This window comes from Amphiura filiformis, chromosome 3 (genome assembly GCF_039555335.1).
Source record: "Amphiura filiformis chromosome 3, Afil_fr2py, whole genome shotgun sequence".
Lineage (NCBI taxonomy): Eukaryota > Metazoa > Echinodermata > Ophiuroidea > Amphilepidida > Amphiuridae > Amphiura > Amphiura filiformis.
The window spans coordinates 74917688-74934166 of record NC_092630.1 but is presented as its reverse complement, the minus strand read 5'-3'; the positions used below and the strand labels follow the sequence as shown (position 1 = coordinate 74934166).

At 36.5% G+C, this 16479-nt stretch overlaps 1 protein-coding gene across 3 annotated transcripts in view; it reads right to left on the bottom strand.

The window, feature by feature from the left end:
- Positions 1-15168, bottom strand: part of LOC140149117 (cGMP-specific 3',5'-cyclic phosphodiesterase-like) — a 132690-nt gene extending 117522 nt beyond the window's left edge. For all 3 annotated transcript variants that reach the window (XM_072171290.1, XM_072171288.1, XM_072171291.1), the window contains exon 1: positions 14270-15168. In XM_072171290.1, coding sequence (XP_072027391.1) covers positions 14270-14923 — 654 coding nt within the window. In that variant the 5' untranslated portion in view covers positions 14924-15168. The remainder of the gene's footprint in view (positions 1-14269) is intronic.
- Positions 15169-16479: the final 1311 nt, after the last annotated feature.

The window sequence follows — 16479 nt, the reverse complement described above, 5'->3', positions numbered from 1 at the left end:
ATTTTTGCATGGCAGGCAGGCACTGGCAGGAATCTGGGACACGGTAGCAAATAACCAGGAGCGATATTAATTCTGGTGTATGGTTCAAGATAACTAGAAAACATTCCTAAAACCAAGCTGCTGGAAATGTGTATATGGTTGAATAAAATGCTGCAAGGTATTTATGGATGTCACAGGAAGGTTAGCAGCTTCTAATCTTATATTCATGCGAGCACTGCTATCTTATAATTTCATCTTATTTGGCCTTATTTCATGCCACTTGTTTTGCTCTATTCTCTTTTCCCAATTTTTTCCATTATGAGGGGTATATGAGGGATAGGTGTATGTTTGTTTTTATCATGACTAGCGGGAGACCCGCGCTTCGCGCGGGTCCCCGCTAGTTGAGTAAACGGGAGCGGTTAGTAAACGGGAGTGGTTAGTAAACATGCTAAAACGGTCAACGGTGATGATAATCATGGTGTCTTGGTGTAGATTATTCATCCAGTATAGTAATGATCATGTTAGCTTGATAATCATATGTTAGCTCCTGTCATATTAAAGAAGCTAAACTTTAAGTGAATATCCAGACCTGTGATAATGTAATTGTTACTCACTCAATCCCTCAGATTTCTTTTGAAACAGCTCGTGACAAAATGGTTGATTTTAACTTTATCCCAACAAACATAAAACATTAATGTTAGAAGAGGTTGCTAGAAAACGTTTCAATTTCGGGTTATAATGGTATCAAACATGTAAGCAACATGTTTAAAAGTTGCAGCAAAACATTTTAAGCGAGCCTGTGTTGTTAATAGCTAGGCCTACATTATAGCCATGATTTTTTTGCGGGGCCGCAGAATTTCCAAAATGTGGACTTTCAAGTTCCACTAAAGTGGGCTCACCCACCCCCTAACATTTAACCTTTTCGGGCTATACTGAACAGTTGAACGACTGTTGGCTACATTTTAACATTCCCTCTGAAAAGTGGACTTTTTTTGCAAATCTGTCACCCAATTAATGGCCCCCCTTTTCATCAGCTTAAACACAATTAAATGATCCCCCCATGGCTTCAAGGCCTTTGCTTTGACCAAGTTTCCAATTCTGAGGGGACACAGCCGGCTGCACGGCGCGCGACACAATGGTGCTTCACATTCACATACGTAGGCCTACGCGCGGTAAGTCAACATTAAGTGCGTCCATACCATGCGCCGCAATGCGCCGCCATGGCACCGCATGTCTCGCAAGAGGTGCGTGACTCGCCACTTACCGCGCGTGTTGGACACCGCTTGCATTTGACGCGTTTGCTGTCATGACCTGACCCATAAGGTTATTGACCTCAACGGCCTAGCAACCATCCATTTTTTTTGTTATTTCCATAGTGATTGAATAGTTTTGCAAAAATGAACGTCAGATGGTTTAATGGCAATATGTACCCGATCGATGTACGAATAAATCAGAGCTGAAAGTGAAAGCATCTCGGAGTCTGCTTCTGGACAAGAATGAGCGACTTCCTTTTATTTATATAGATGGTGCACATCTTACACATAGATGTCTTCATTTTATCCCTATTCATTTTGAGAAGCAATATTAAAGGCATGTTTTATCTGATTCCTTGAGATTTCAAATAAATCTTCTACTTATTTGTGACTTGGAAGTGAAAAGCAAACACTTCATTCTTTTCCAAAGTTCAAGTACACACCTGTAGATGATACTACAAATCCATTACAAATTGCTAGAAACATGCCCCAATTGCTGGTAGATAGAGCAATAAAGCTTTTTGCCACATGTTTACACAGTGAAATGTTGTCCAAATTCTATGCAAATGAATCTTCCATGTACACTGTAATACTGTAGAGAATACCTGTGCTAGTTGATAGTCATCGCATAATGGTGGCACAACAGTCCCTAAACGCTAGAATCAATGAAAGCCTTGAGCTTCACTTGAATACAAATTAGGCCTATCTCCCCATTTAGATACCATAATCGATGCAAGTGAAAATGACCCCACCTGATCCACTCCCACAGCGGGCTAGTTCAATGTCAGAATTCAATAGAATACAAGACTGGTCCACCTGTCATTCGCTTAGCAATCAATTGTAATCAAAGTGACCCCATCTGGTCAAACTATATATAAGATGTGTAGTTCAACAATTATTGGAAACAAAATCGGTTAACTGTCACTACTGGATTGCATCAGGAATTCCATGCGACACATTTTGTAATGTAACTGTAAGCACAATTTTACAGCAAGTGTGCTAATCTTGTGATGAAATTATATGATGACGTGTTCAGCGCATATATTCAAAGTACATTTCAATTAACATTGCAATAGTTACCAGAAAGGTAAATTTTATGGGCTAAAAATGGGTTGAAGATAATTAATTTATTTTTTGTAAGCACCTTAAAAAATCTTCAAGAAGTGGAAACAAAATTGTGATTTCTAATTAAGTGAGCTGTTAATTAATGTGTGATTAGGAATTCGCTTTCTATACTTCAAGTCTTGGAAGGAAATTCTGGGGAAAACGGTCCCAAAACTGAATTTAAAGGGGAAAATGACCAAAGATCCCTTGCTGCATCCATGATGATAATGAATCAGTGATGTCCACTGACACACTACATGTACACTGCAAGATTCTCATCTGTGTGACGCCGATGTCACCAGAATGTCACTCCATCGGAAACTACACCTCGGTTTTCCATATCGCCGGTCCGAAATAGCCGGGTAGCCAGCCTCCTAGGTTTCTACAGAGTGACTTCAAGGCACGGTGACTTCATGAGGAGAGTCACACCGGTGTGACTACGCTTGAATGGGCCTGGTGCTCAGTACCGGCGTTTTGGGTTGCCGGTTTTGCTTTTATTGCCATATTTTTTATATTCTCTTGATTTATTCAAATAATATTCTTAATTTCTTGCTTTTTTTAGTGGATTTGGGAGGGGAAATTGCAAACTGGACTTTAAAAATAACGGAAATATTAGATGAATAAAATAAATGTGTTAGTAAAAGAAATAAACATGATCAGTAAACAAAGTATAATTCAATAAACTAATAAGATGAATAAAATAAATTTTTGTTAATTGGTGGTTATTTGAATAACTAAATAAATAAAAAGTTAAGAAATAAATAAACAGGAAGAAACCAATAAACGAAGAATGGAAGAAACAAAGAAACACTTCGAAAGAAAACAACTTTTTCAAAAAAAAATGCAAATAAAGAAGTTAAAAGTAGGAATATTATAAGAAGCATGTAGGCCTATTAATGAATTAAAATATTAAATGTGTAAAATAAATAAATAATTATAACAATAATTCATAACAAGCATTAATATTTGCGTGATAAAAAATAAGACAATTTCAAACAAACATTGCAACAGGCCTATATTGATGTGACACCGATTTATAGGCATAGGCCTACTTTGATAATGTAAAAAATCAACATGAAAAACAAATCAAACTAAATATAGGCCTATAAAAACACAAAGTTTTGCATAAACTTACGGCAGTAAAAGTATAAATTTGCAGTAGACCTTTCAGGAAAGTGACAAGAAGTAAAACAAAATGCACGCTAGGCCTATAAATCAATTTTAAATATAACAGAAAAATTCTTGCTTCAAAATAAGTAAAGTTTTGGCAAATCAAAATGTATAAATTGAAAATGCTAGGCCTATAATAGGCATACTTTGCGAACTTCGGCTGAAAATTAATGTCTCTTTTAAAACTTTAAAAAACACAATTCGTCTTAAATATAAAAAAGTTTCAATAGGCCTATATATAACATTATCATGCAAAATATGAAAAAATAGGCATAATTTGATAGCAAAACATGTCATCTAACCACTGAAGTAAACAAAGCAATGATATAAGTTTTGTGGGAAAACAAGCAAACAAATAAACAAAATAAAAATGTTTGAAGAATGAAGTGAAACAAACAAACAAATAAACCAAGAACAAGAACTGCAAATAAAACACACAGATGATGAGGTTATTAAGCAGGCAGCACGAAAAGAATTAAAATATTATAAAAGAGAACAATAAATAAATGAAACAAAATGAATCGGAAGTCTCACAGTTGAAATATAAATGATAAAGAATGCAAAAGCACGAAAAAAACCAAAACAAAAACAAAGACGGCAGTAGAACCAAAGACCCACTGTACAGCATGCATCAATCAATTAATTATAAAACCAACTCCTTCCATTCATGAGCGTATACAAGCAGTAAACAAGCATGATACGCGTATTTGTCATCATCAGCGTGTATTTGGTAGATATACGCGCGCGTCCCCAGAGTGTTCGAACTCATAACAGGGTTCGGTCAACGACCTTTCGGCAGCGTAGTCACCTTGAAGTTCGCCGACTGGGCACCGAGCAGGCGACGCATGGGGCACTGGCTACGGAAGTCACTTTGATGTGACTACAAGATGTGGACCACTGTCGGAATCTAGTCGGTGGTGTACATCATGAGTCGCCGATCGCGACATCGAGCAGGTAACACATCGGAGGCTAGCAGTTGTAGTCACTACGTGATGACACTGCTGCATAGTACCCTACTGCCTTGTTTCCGATGTAGTCACTCTCATGTAGTGACTCTGTCGGCCACCATAGGGTAGGTTATTCGGGAGTGACGGCGGTAGTGGCTTCAGAGTTCCAGTGCGATGTAGTCACTCTGTCGCCAGGAATTTTGCAGTGTAGTAAGTGTCTTCATTTATAATAATATCCATAGCTAACCATGACCCATATTCAAAGCATACTTATCACTTCATCTCTAATGGATCTATCAAATTGCATGCAATGCCGCATTTCTTTTTGGATTTCATCAGGGCTGCATTGCAATGCACACTTGCTTTACAAACATCATCACATCCAGGCTAGGCATCATTAGTATTATCAGTAAATAGTGTGAATATATTCAATGGTATAAAAACAATCACATGTCATTTGACACTTCCTTCGCTCACTGCGCGACAGAAATATCCCACTCTTTGCTCACCGTCACACCACAGCTCATAAATGCACTAATGGCACAACGGCAGCCATCTGATTTATATGCAAGGAGGGAAAACATACTGCAATTGTAAACATTTCAATGATTTTTCCTCATTCCCCAAGTCCAAGTTGGCCGTTAATGACATGCGGTCATCTTGGATGCACAGTGGAGTGAATATTCCCTTTTATGAAGCGTGAAACACATCGGAATCCAATGTGTGCACATCAAAATGCAGTCGCACAGCCCATTTAAAGATGATGAAGAAATATGTATTACAAAATTAAAATTTGCAATTGATTTGTCACATCAATCAATCATTGACGTTGGACATCATTTTAACTAGGTTTAAAAGAAATGTAAATTTAGATTTTTGAAAAACTGGGCATGTTTTGATGTAATGGCATAATATTAATTAAAATATTGACACTTAAATTTAAAAAAACCACACATTTATGTGTGGCACATACAGACCTAATTATTAATCTTGGAAAGAGAAACAATTGCAAAATTTTGTTCATAAAACATTTTGTCAACACATATGATCTTATGTTCACAACTGACCATCAAACTTTTTCTGTTCATGAGCAAAATTCATAGGCAAATCATGGTAAGCATTAATTCCCACTAATAAATCATGATTTTATGATCGTCCAATTTTAAAATTTAGCATTTATCATTTTCCACAATATTACCAATTAAAATCTCCTGGGCAATTTATTTGAACATAAAATATGTCCTCCAATAATTTTGAGCTACATTTAATTCAATTGAATAAAATAGTATAGATCTTAATACAGAATTCTCATGTAAAATAATAATTTCAATGCAAAAATGATCTTCTGAGAGCCAAATTTAACAAAAACCATGGCATCAGTGTCGAAAATGGCACTGCAGATGACACATTGCACTAACAGACAACATGGTACACATCTTATGGGAGTGAGCACTCTTGTACAGGCAGCATCTTCACTATCATACCTGACCTCATAGTGCATGCCATCACATCTAATGACTTTCTTACACACTCTTGCTCTCACCCTGAGACGAATATACCTAAGGTATATTCGTCTCAGCTCTCACAGCTCTAGCAGTACTAGCTCAAGCTGCAATTCTCCCATTTTGGGTCATTGTACTCTTGTATAGGGCTTGCCCACCGTACTGTATGTGAGTAGGCAATTTCTGGCAAGGCAATTTGATAAACCACAGTCTCGTTTTTTTAAGAATTTCTTGAATTTTATCATTCAGTTTAAAAATGCTTAACAAAAATGTGAAAATACACATGTATTGAAACTAAAATGCCGTATATTTTGACTGCAACAAAATCAGGAAAAAGAAAATATTTCCAAATGAGAAGAAATATCAAATTTACAGTTATGGTAAAAAAATTAAAAGAAAAGAGAATACCACTATGTCTGTTCTATTCGTATAATTATTGCCATTGCTACTCTCATATAAAACCACTGTACTACTAAAATGAACATGTACTTCACAGTTTTAGCTTTTTATCTTATCAAGGACAAATGGTTCCAGATAATATAAATTATTGATAAATGGCATTAGTAGGAAACATTTGTGATATTAAATAATAAAGTTATTTATATAATTAAACCATTAAAATAAACAAAATTTTAACAAGAATATGTGAAAAGGAAAGCTAACCAGAATTGGCAGGCAGATTTTGCTCTGTCACTGGGCTGTATTGACATTCATCCTGTCTATACTTATCTAGAGAACACAATTTGGTACCGAGCTACATTAGATTCAGTCATTAAAGTCATTAGTTTCCTTGGTAAATGCTAAACCTATACACCTGCCTAGCGACACTCTGATTAATGATTCTGAGATAGCTTCTGCTGTATATTATAGCAATTTACCTTGCATATATACATTAGAGTCCGAAGTTTACCGTTTTCTAAAATCCATTTTCCGTGTTGTAATCCGTGTTCTAAAATTTGTAAATCTGTGTTTCATGAATAAAGCTTAAAATGTATAAACAATGATATTAATGTTGAAAAAAGGTGTTCAATATCGCGATCAACATGCTCTGATTGGAATATTCTCACGATAATAGGCCGACTGTTACGATGTTTGGAGGGATATAGGAGGTTCATGCCTTGGTAAAATACCTTTATTTCGGTATTATTAAACAGTGTTTTATCATGACAATTGACACACACAACTCATGATTGTTTTTAACATTTATTTCTCTTTTCTTTTAACAATTTTTGTCACATCATACACAAATGTCATTTTACGTGTTGTACCTCAGATTCCGTGATTTTTTCCCGTTTTCCGTAAAACGGAAAACTTCGGACTCTAATATACATGCAAGTAGCATAAATGATACGGCTCTAGATCCCTTTTTGGTACACTCAATTCTCTTGTGTGGACGTATGTGGGGTGGGGAGGGGGTGTTTGTGTGTATAGTATGCTGGTTTTGTTGTAATATCAACCAAATTGTTATTTGGATTTATTGAAGAAGAAATAAATAAAACCTTGGAGTCTTGTCAACAGGCTTGGAACAAATGCGGAATTCAGCTTATTTCAGGGATATTTTGGGATTTGGAAGGAATATGTGAGATTTGGCGGTAAAAGTGTATGTGGTACAGACTTTAAAGAGCAAAGGTCAGAGGTCAAAGGGAGGAACAAATAACCAGGAGTTATTTTTTAAATCAAGCCTTTTATGATATTCAACTGGTATCTCAATTTACCCCACATTATAAAATGTTACAATGCCAAAATGTACTATGTAGAATTAAAAGGTAAATTCAAATTTCAATTAATTATAATAATAAATAGAGCAATTTTGCATCTGTCATTTGTTACGCTTTGACAGACAAAATTGTGTTACAAGGTACATCTGTGACAGAGAGCAATTTAATTTTTCCAAAACTCGTCACAAATGATCGATGAAGAGTAATCTGAGTGACAGCTGACATTCCGTGTCCATACAGGTTTTAATGAAAATAATTTGAAATGTGGCTAGACTTGATATTAATAACAGAGTTATAAACCTGGTAAATAGACTATGCTCATAAAATCTTACTACATGGAACAAATACATCAGATACTAAGTATTACATAATACGGTATAGTTCATTCATGGATCTAGAGAAAATAACGCAAAATGGTGGAAATGTTGTAGAAAATATCTGTGCAAAATAATACAATTAAATACTTAATGGATTATAAGCTGAGAGCAGACAGCAATAACATCTGTATCAAGCTCCCAGGCAAAAACAACATTGATAATAACATGTTTTCTTTGCTATATTTGCTACAGTGCTACTGTCAAAAAAACAGTGAGGAGAACAAGGAGCTGTTCAGATATTGAACATTTTTAAAAGTACTTCATACAATTGCATCCGATTAGTCAATATCACTACTCACTGATATTTAATGAATGAAGATTTTTTTTTGCTGTCAGCGTATTACAACTTTATACAGAACAACATGTGATCAAATGTAATGTTTAATACTTTCTGTTTCGTTCTTTTTCCTCCTGGCTTTGTACCATTTTCAGGTGCCGGTAGCCGATTCAATCTGGAAAGCATTTTCAAATTGCATAGTTTGCTGTTTACAGTACAAAGCTATTACATTGAATACTTCTTCATCTGATTCTCAGCTTGTGAAATTCTGAACAATTGTTATCTTCTGTTACTTGAGCAGGAGGACCCCCTATCTTCTGTAGCATATATAGCAAATCTCTCTGCAGTGACATTACCGCATGTTTATTGACCATTCCATGACAAGATTTCTGTAGATGGCTATAAATAATGGAACTGCCTTCAGGAATATTCAGGCTATATTTTTGTAATATAGTTACCGCCATCTTATCCAACTTTGTAAAATTCTGTAGCTGATTGTGCTGTCTTCAGTAGATAGCAAATAAATTCATTTTTGCTGTCTACTGAAGACAGTTGATACTACAGTTGTCTAGATATACCATTCAATGTCATTTTGCAATTCCTTGCATTTACTATCTTGTAGAGACAGTAAATGTGTTCACAGCCTACCATGGTATCCGTAAGCTGGTGCACATGCACAAGTATGTATCATTGCACAATGGTAATTAACATATTGTGCTCTTTTGGTAACTTTTTGGTAAATGTTCGAAAAAAGATTACTGATTTAAAATACATGTAACTTCAATAAAAGTGTTTCATAGCATGATAGCTTAAGATGGTATACATGCTGTTTTCTTGCTAAATGCATTCACATATTTCCCTACTTTATTCCATTGTATGACATCGCTTTGTTGCTGATCAGGGAGTAAGCTCACATTCAATACATTTCTTTATTGCAGATGCACACATAAATTATTGTATGCGGTTTTCTAGTATAAACAATCTCGGCATACCCTTACATAAACAAATAGGCAGAGTAGGTGGAGCTTGTAATGAATTTATCTGTGTTAAGCAAGCATGACATAATGATCAAAGTTAACAAGCATGTTTTTGCACTTCTCCTTTCTAATTAATATTTCATCAAATAACTGCTTCCTGGATCCTTGCTGTTGACATCTCATTTCCACAGTACGGTACTTAATTGGGACTTCTGAAATCATTAACACCATTCAAAAACTAGTGCATAGGGTGTCCCATAATTTTGGAACATTAAATTACTGAAATGTTGAACTTGATGATATTATTTAGATGGAATTTAGACTTGAGATTTGAAATGAAACTAGTTGCTCGAGTTTAATCAGTGAGAACAAAACAACTAAAAGTGTGATAATAGAATACAAAGTCTGCAAAAAGCAGCTTTTCTCTTTTTGGATACCGACCATATTGCCAACACATGCGAGCTAGCCCATGACCAGGTTTGCACTTCACGCTTGTCTCCACATATTTTCATCTATCTACTCCAAGAGACGGCAGCCGGGTAGACATAGTAAGATGGAGATAAGTACGCTGGCAATGGACTAGTCATCAAGCTAAATGCTATGTATCCATCTTGCTTCAACTTTATGAGAATAAAAGTAGAAAGAGCCAAGGCTGATAAGGAAGTGAGTCTTGACACCAGTTTGAAACCATAATACTAACAAAATTTAACCTGGAAAACCAGTGCGCATGCACGCATCCCACATGATGCCATGATGCAATCACCCTAAGTCATATATGCACGGAATTGCTAGCTGGGCCAGCGAACCCCCCGTGGCTACCAGTCGGTGATCGCCTGCTTGGCACGCTGGGGGTCTAAGGTTCTAATCCCGGGGTACCAAGTGACTTCTTTGTTTATCTAACTCTCCTTTTTTGTTTATTCTTTGCCTTCTAATAGCAAAAAACATGAGGGTATTAGGGTTAATATAAACATTCTCTACACGCCATTTTCATGAGATGCTACATGTATCACCTGAGATGCTTTAGCAATACAATCTTAATGAAAATAAGGTATTCTACAAAAACTGGATCTTGCCCCAACAGAAACATGATTTTCAATGATTTATGCTAGAAAATTGTGCAGATTTATTATACTGCGCCCAAAAAATAAACAAATACTTTTAACAAAAGCCATTTCTTGAAGACACTAAAACTAAATTACAAAATAAAGTAGTGAATAAAAAGCAAATTTTGTTCTGCGTATTTTGATACCTTCCTTCTTCCATGCAATTTATTCCAGGGAAATTTTGCATTTTGGAGGGAAATTTAGCCTCTAGATAAAGATATACATAAGGCTTGGCAGGAAATAAACATTTTTTCAAGGCCTGTTTATATAATTAGTGACAGTAAAAGTAAAGTATACATAGGCCTATCGGGCCCCGCTATAGTTGAGTAAACGGGAGCGGTTAGTAAATGGGAGTGGTTAGTAAACATGGTAAACGGTGATGATAATCATGGTGTCTTGGTGTAGATTATTCATCCAGTATAATGATCATGTTAGCTTGATAATCATATGTTAGCTCCTGTCATATTAAAGAAGCTAAACTTTAAGTGAATATCCAGATCTGTGAACGACTCTGTTGGCTACATTTTAACATTCCCTCTGAAAAGTGGACTTTTTTGCAAATCTGTCACCCAATGACCCCCCTTTTCATCAGCTTACACCCAATGATCCCCCCGAAATGGCTTCAAGGCCTTTGGTTTGACTAAGATTCCAAACCCGACAGACCCTTAAGTCCTACCATGACATTTTTTTTTTTTTTTGCAAAAATAATAATAATAATAATAATGAAATAATAATATTTATTTAAAGAAAGAAAAATTTAATTGAAATTTTTAAAAAGAAGAAAAAAGTCTCAAGGCAAAGTAACAAAAGAATATCCCTACCTACCTACCCTATTTTTTTTTATGTTACGCCAATCAAACAATTTTTTTTAGGCCTAATTTAGCGGTTGCTTTGTACGAGCTATACCAACCTTCGTGTCAACATATCAAGCAGAATGTGTGCCATTGTTAGCGCGTCGGCGTACACACCTCTTGATGCGCATGCAAGGGGGGGGGGCATATAGGCCAACTTGCGTGCCAGATAACAGTGGACGCAATCTTACAGAGAAAAAGGGGAAAAAAGAAGAGAAAGATCAGGTTACGGGAATACGGGTACAGGGTTATGGTTTAGGGTACGGGATGAGATTAAGGAATTACGACGACTATAAAAATTGTAAAGGTACCAGAGGAAGGAAGGAAAGAGAGAGAGAGGAAAGAAAAAAGAAAAGAAAAAGCAAACCTTTTCAGTGTAGGACGATACGGTACATGGATCTTATGGTACGGGGGTACGGGGTTATGGTTTAGGTAGGGTATAATACGTAATAAAATAGCAATTTGACATGGTATTAAACGTAATTTAGGCCCTATAGTCTCTATCATCATTGTAACCTGTTCAGCGATTCTTCCCGTTTTAGTAATCGCTCCGGTTTACTCAAAAATGTTTTGCTCGGAAACATATTTTGTCCTTCACATACGCCAAGCTATGTGTTGCAGCTGACAATGCTTGTAATAATCTATTGCAATAATCATTAATTATCAATTCAAATAAAGTTCATCATCTTTCATTGTACCTGCGGCCTTATGTAACAAGTATTACCACGTTGACCAATTTAAAATTACTCTACAGGAAGACTTAACACTACATTGTCTATGTTATGAAATCAACAGATAATTAGGCAATTAGCAGGTTTATTGGTAATTGGCTGAACATTAAACAATTAATTAACTCATCTATGATAGAAATCAATTGCATTGACCTGTGCAGACCTACAGAGCAAAGACAAACAACATGAATGAAATCTGTATTTAGTTGAAATTGCTTTGTTCAGGGGGGTCACTCATTGTAAGCACCAAGCCATGGATACATCTTCAAAACTAGAGCGGTTACCGCACCATAGCTGAACCATGGGGATTTGGCAGTATATTGTGGGTTTTTTTTATATATCACTCCTTTATAACCTTTATAACCCCTTAATGCCCTTAAATGAATATTAAAATATTGTAAACATGTTTAGAATGTTATAAAGATCATTGCATTTAAATATCAGCTCAATTGGAGCATTTTTGAAAACTTGACCTTTGACCCCCTTTATGAACCCTGAATGATCTTAAATGAATATTGGAATATTTTAAGCATGTTTAGAATGTCATAAAGATCATTGCATTTAAATATCAGCTCAATTGGAGCATTTTTGACAACTTGACCTTTGACCCCTTTATGACCCCTTAATGACCTTAAGTGAATATTAAAATATTTGAAACATGTTTAGAATGTCATAAGGATCATTGCATATAAATTTCAGCTTGATTGGAGCATTTTTGGTTAAAATGACCTTTTTTGACCCCTGTGACCCCTTGGATGACCTCTGATTTTAGGAAATATTTTTATTATATTCTTTACTTCTTTCTCTTTTATTTGACACCACTTGGGGGTTTATACCTTCGTGGCATTTAAAGATATGTCCATTTCAGACCAAATTGTTGTTAAGTAAGTAAGTAAGTAAGTAAGTAAGTAAGTAAGTAAGTAAGTAAGTAAGTAAGTAAGTAAGTAAGTAAGTAAGTAAGTAAGTAAGCAAGTAAGTAAGCAAGTAAGTAACATACACTCATATAGGCTGATACCATTTCATGGTTCAGCAAAAATTCAAACAAGTTCGAAAAGCTCAAGTTATAAGGAGGGTTGTAGCTAGCCTGATTTTAGTGGTGCCTGGTGCCCTGGTGGGCTCTAAATTGCTCAAGTCCATGAATAGCTCGGGACACAATCTTTTAAGTGAACGTGAGTGATCGGGGAATAAGCTCCCTGGGTTCACAACACCCTAAAAAAATAGTTTTTTGCTCTTTTTATGATGAAACAAGAGATGTCTTTAAAAAAGACAATGCCACGGATGAAGATCATATTTCATAATTTGCATTGATATAAGTCCCTGATATGCTGGTAATTTGTTTTGTGTGTAAATTAATTAACTGGATGGGACATATTTATATAATTATGAGTATTTATTGGTGACAAAATTATTATATCATCTTTTTTTTTTGTGCCGGACAGCCAGCGTCAGTGGTGGGCGGGCCGTCCAGCGTCGCCCACCGTAGGCTGCGTAGCTACAACCCAATAGCACAGTTTTAAGTTTTGGGAAAAAAAACATATAGTATGTCTTGTTCAGCAATTTGCAATGTTTTTAATTCAATCAATTCAATTCATGTAAGCTCAACTATCAGCACCATAAAAATGGAGAGGCCCCTAATATTTTGGTTATTTCCCCAAAGCCCTACCCCTACCCCTACCTTGAAGAGAGTATTTGCAATGCAGGGCTTTCAACTTTTTGGAATTGCTTGGCATGAGACAATGTCAAAGCTAGACCCCCGTAGCAAGGTAGGCCCCGTGCGCGGGTGTAGCACCCGAGGGGTCGGGGGTTCAAAACTGCACTTAAGAAAAAGTTTTCTCTTATTCTTCTTTCTTTCTTCCTTCTTTCTTTCTTCCTTCCTTCTTTCCTTCCCCTCGCCAAAAAGCAACTGGGGCGTTAAGGCTAACATGTCTTTCCATTACAACAACTTTTAAAACAAATTAAGGGAGCAAATAAGAGCAAATAAAAAAATATTTGAAAATCTCCAAAAATCGGGGAGGGTGGGGACGATTATACATTATATTTATTTTACTCAGCCTTATGTCCAAACTATACTTTTCGATTGCCTCCTTTGCCCGCTTTGGTTCGGCTTCGCTCACATGGGTCCTTCCTGCTGATACTATTTTTGGGTTGTGTTCTGTCTTATCACTGGCAAGGACAAGATATGTAATTAGCATGCATTGACAAACAACTTAGTACAAACAAATTTGATTTTGCATGATTTTATTGATTTAGCAAATCTCTTTAGTCGCATACAATGCTTACCTCGTATGCATTTTTTATGTTGACTGTTTCCTTGGTGAGAGCAACATGTCCTGCAATGCCTTGTCCAAACGGGATCTTGATTTCCTCCTCTTCTGAGTGCAATGCATCCTCAACGGTTGAATTTTCTGTGACATCAAAAAGTTTGGACACCAGAACTCTTTCCTCTTTATCTCCACGAACATGGCGAACCAAGAACAGGCTACATCGATCTGCATTAGTCAGAATGCTGACGTTGCTCAGGATTTTATGGCTCAGAGTATTCAGATCAAGCTCATCAGCTATGTCACGGATAAGTTCCATAAACAGTTCTTTTTCATCAAGCTGTCGCAGAGCTGATTTATTGCGACGATGTAATTTGCGTTTACGAGGGGACAGTAGACTGCGGAGGCTACCGCTAGCTCCGGCGAAGGATTTACGGACATTCCGAAATGATTGTAGCATGTGATGGGTTCCCCTCTCACCGGGATGGACTGCTGTTGGTGAAGATTCTGAAGCCCATCCAATATCCTGCAAGCTTTTCCTTGAAGATCGCTTTGCCAGCCATTGGTCTACCATATCAGGCGTAGCTTTAGCAGTGAATATATTAGTGGCATCTTCGGGGTGAGATTCCAGCCATTTCTCCACGTCGTTTCGGTTCATCTTGTTGCTGTCCATTTTGCCGTTTTTTCTTTACGAGTTAGTGCCCAGAAATCTTGGCGAATTGAACCTCGAAATGTGGCTTAGCAGTGTTCCAACTTCACCTACCTTCAGATTTTACCTTTAAGTACAACGTGTGGTATTGTTTTCACAAATTTAGACCCTACGAGTGGGCAAAATCGGTCAAAAACCGGTATTCTAGCTGGCAAATTACTCACATTCTGATTCCACGGTTTATCGTTGCCGTGCATATGGAGACGAAACAGCGCAGCGCTGAGCTGGTAAACATGGTTATAAAGTGGGTCAATATTGGGTCACTCGCGATGACGTAGCAAAATATCGCGCTGACGTAACAAGATCAAACCAATCGTAGAGATCGTTATATTTAATTAGTTTACGTATTGCTGTTGGAGTTTATAAAACGAAACCGTTGATTAGTCAAAAAGTTTATTTTGACATGTGATCAAAACTTTATTTCGGAAGTTGATGACAGGGTCAAGGCTTTTTCACACGTGGATTTTAAAGTTCCTCCCGGGAATTTTAAATTTCCGACCTGAATCCACAGTAGACTTCCTTTATATGATCACATGCATCCGCATGATCCTGACACATTCACAGTAGGCCTACCATATTTTGTTTTATTTCCCCTGTGCTTTTCTGTGAAAGAACAGAATATTAAATACATACCGGTACGGGCCCCGGATATAGGCCTAGGCCTACAATCATGAATGAAGTCAAGGAGATAAAAAAAAATCTAACTAGGCCTACACTGAAAACATTAATTAAAGGGACATTCAGAGTTGTTTAAATATTTGCCCAAATTTAAGTAATCATGGATACGTATCAACATAGGCCTACACACTTCAAGGTTAAATTTGAGGAAATGTCATTTTATCATGATTGTCACCATGAATCATTATAGCATGCCCCTTCCCAGGCCGGGTTCCCAGGATCACATTTCATTTCATTTCATTTCATTTGCCAGATAAAAAACATTAAACATAGAACAATGATTGCACAATATTAAAGCATTTAACATTTTCATGAAGAATATTATTGACCAGCAATTAACATGAGTTATTAAAAGGCAAAACTCCACTCCATGATGAGGAATCTAAAAAGACTCCCTCGGTGTGCAAAAACAGGAGAACAAGGGCATACCGGGTATAGAGCTTCTGACAGGGATAGCCAAGACTAGAGTAAACCAAAGTCACTTTCTGGCTAAACCTGAAAACTCTGCAAAAACAACACAGCAAAACATAGATCACACCGAAGGAGACAGGATTTCTCCTTATGAACTGGAGTCGGGTAAATAAATAAATTAACACATATTACATAAAATCCTTCCTCAAACGACGTGAGGAACTAAACAGCGAACACCCTCCTCGTGAACATCAGTGAATGACGCATAAACCCTCCATTGAGGAAAAACAGCACTGATGAGGGCAGTATGTAGATCTTGAACACTGCATCAAGTCAACATTGGGATATCAAAGTTACAAATAATTCGCTGTAGAAGTAGACTATGCCATAGTCACATTTTGATAAAAATATGTTATTATTATTTAATCATG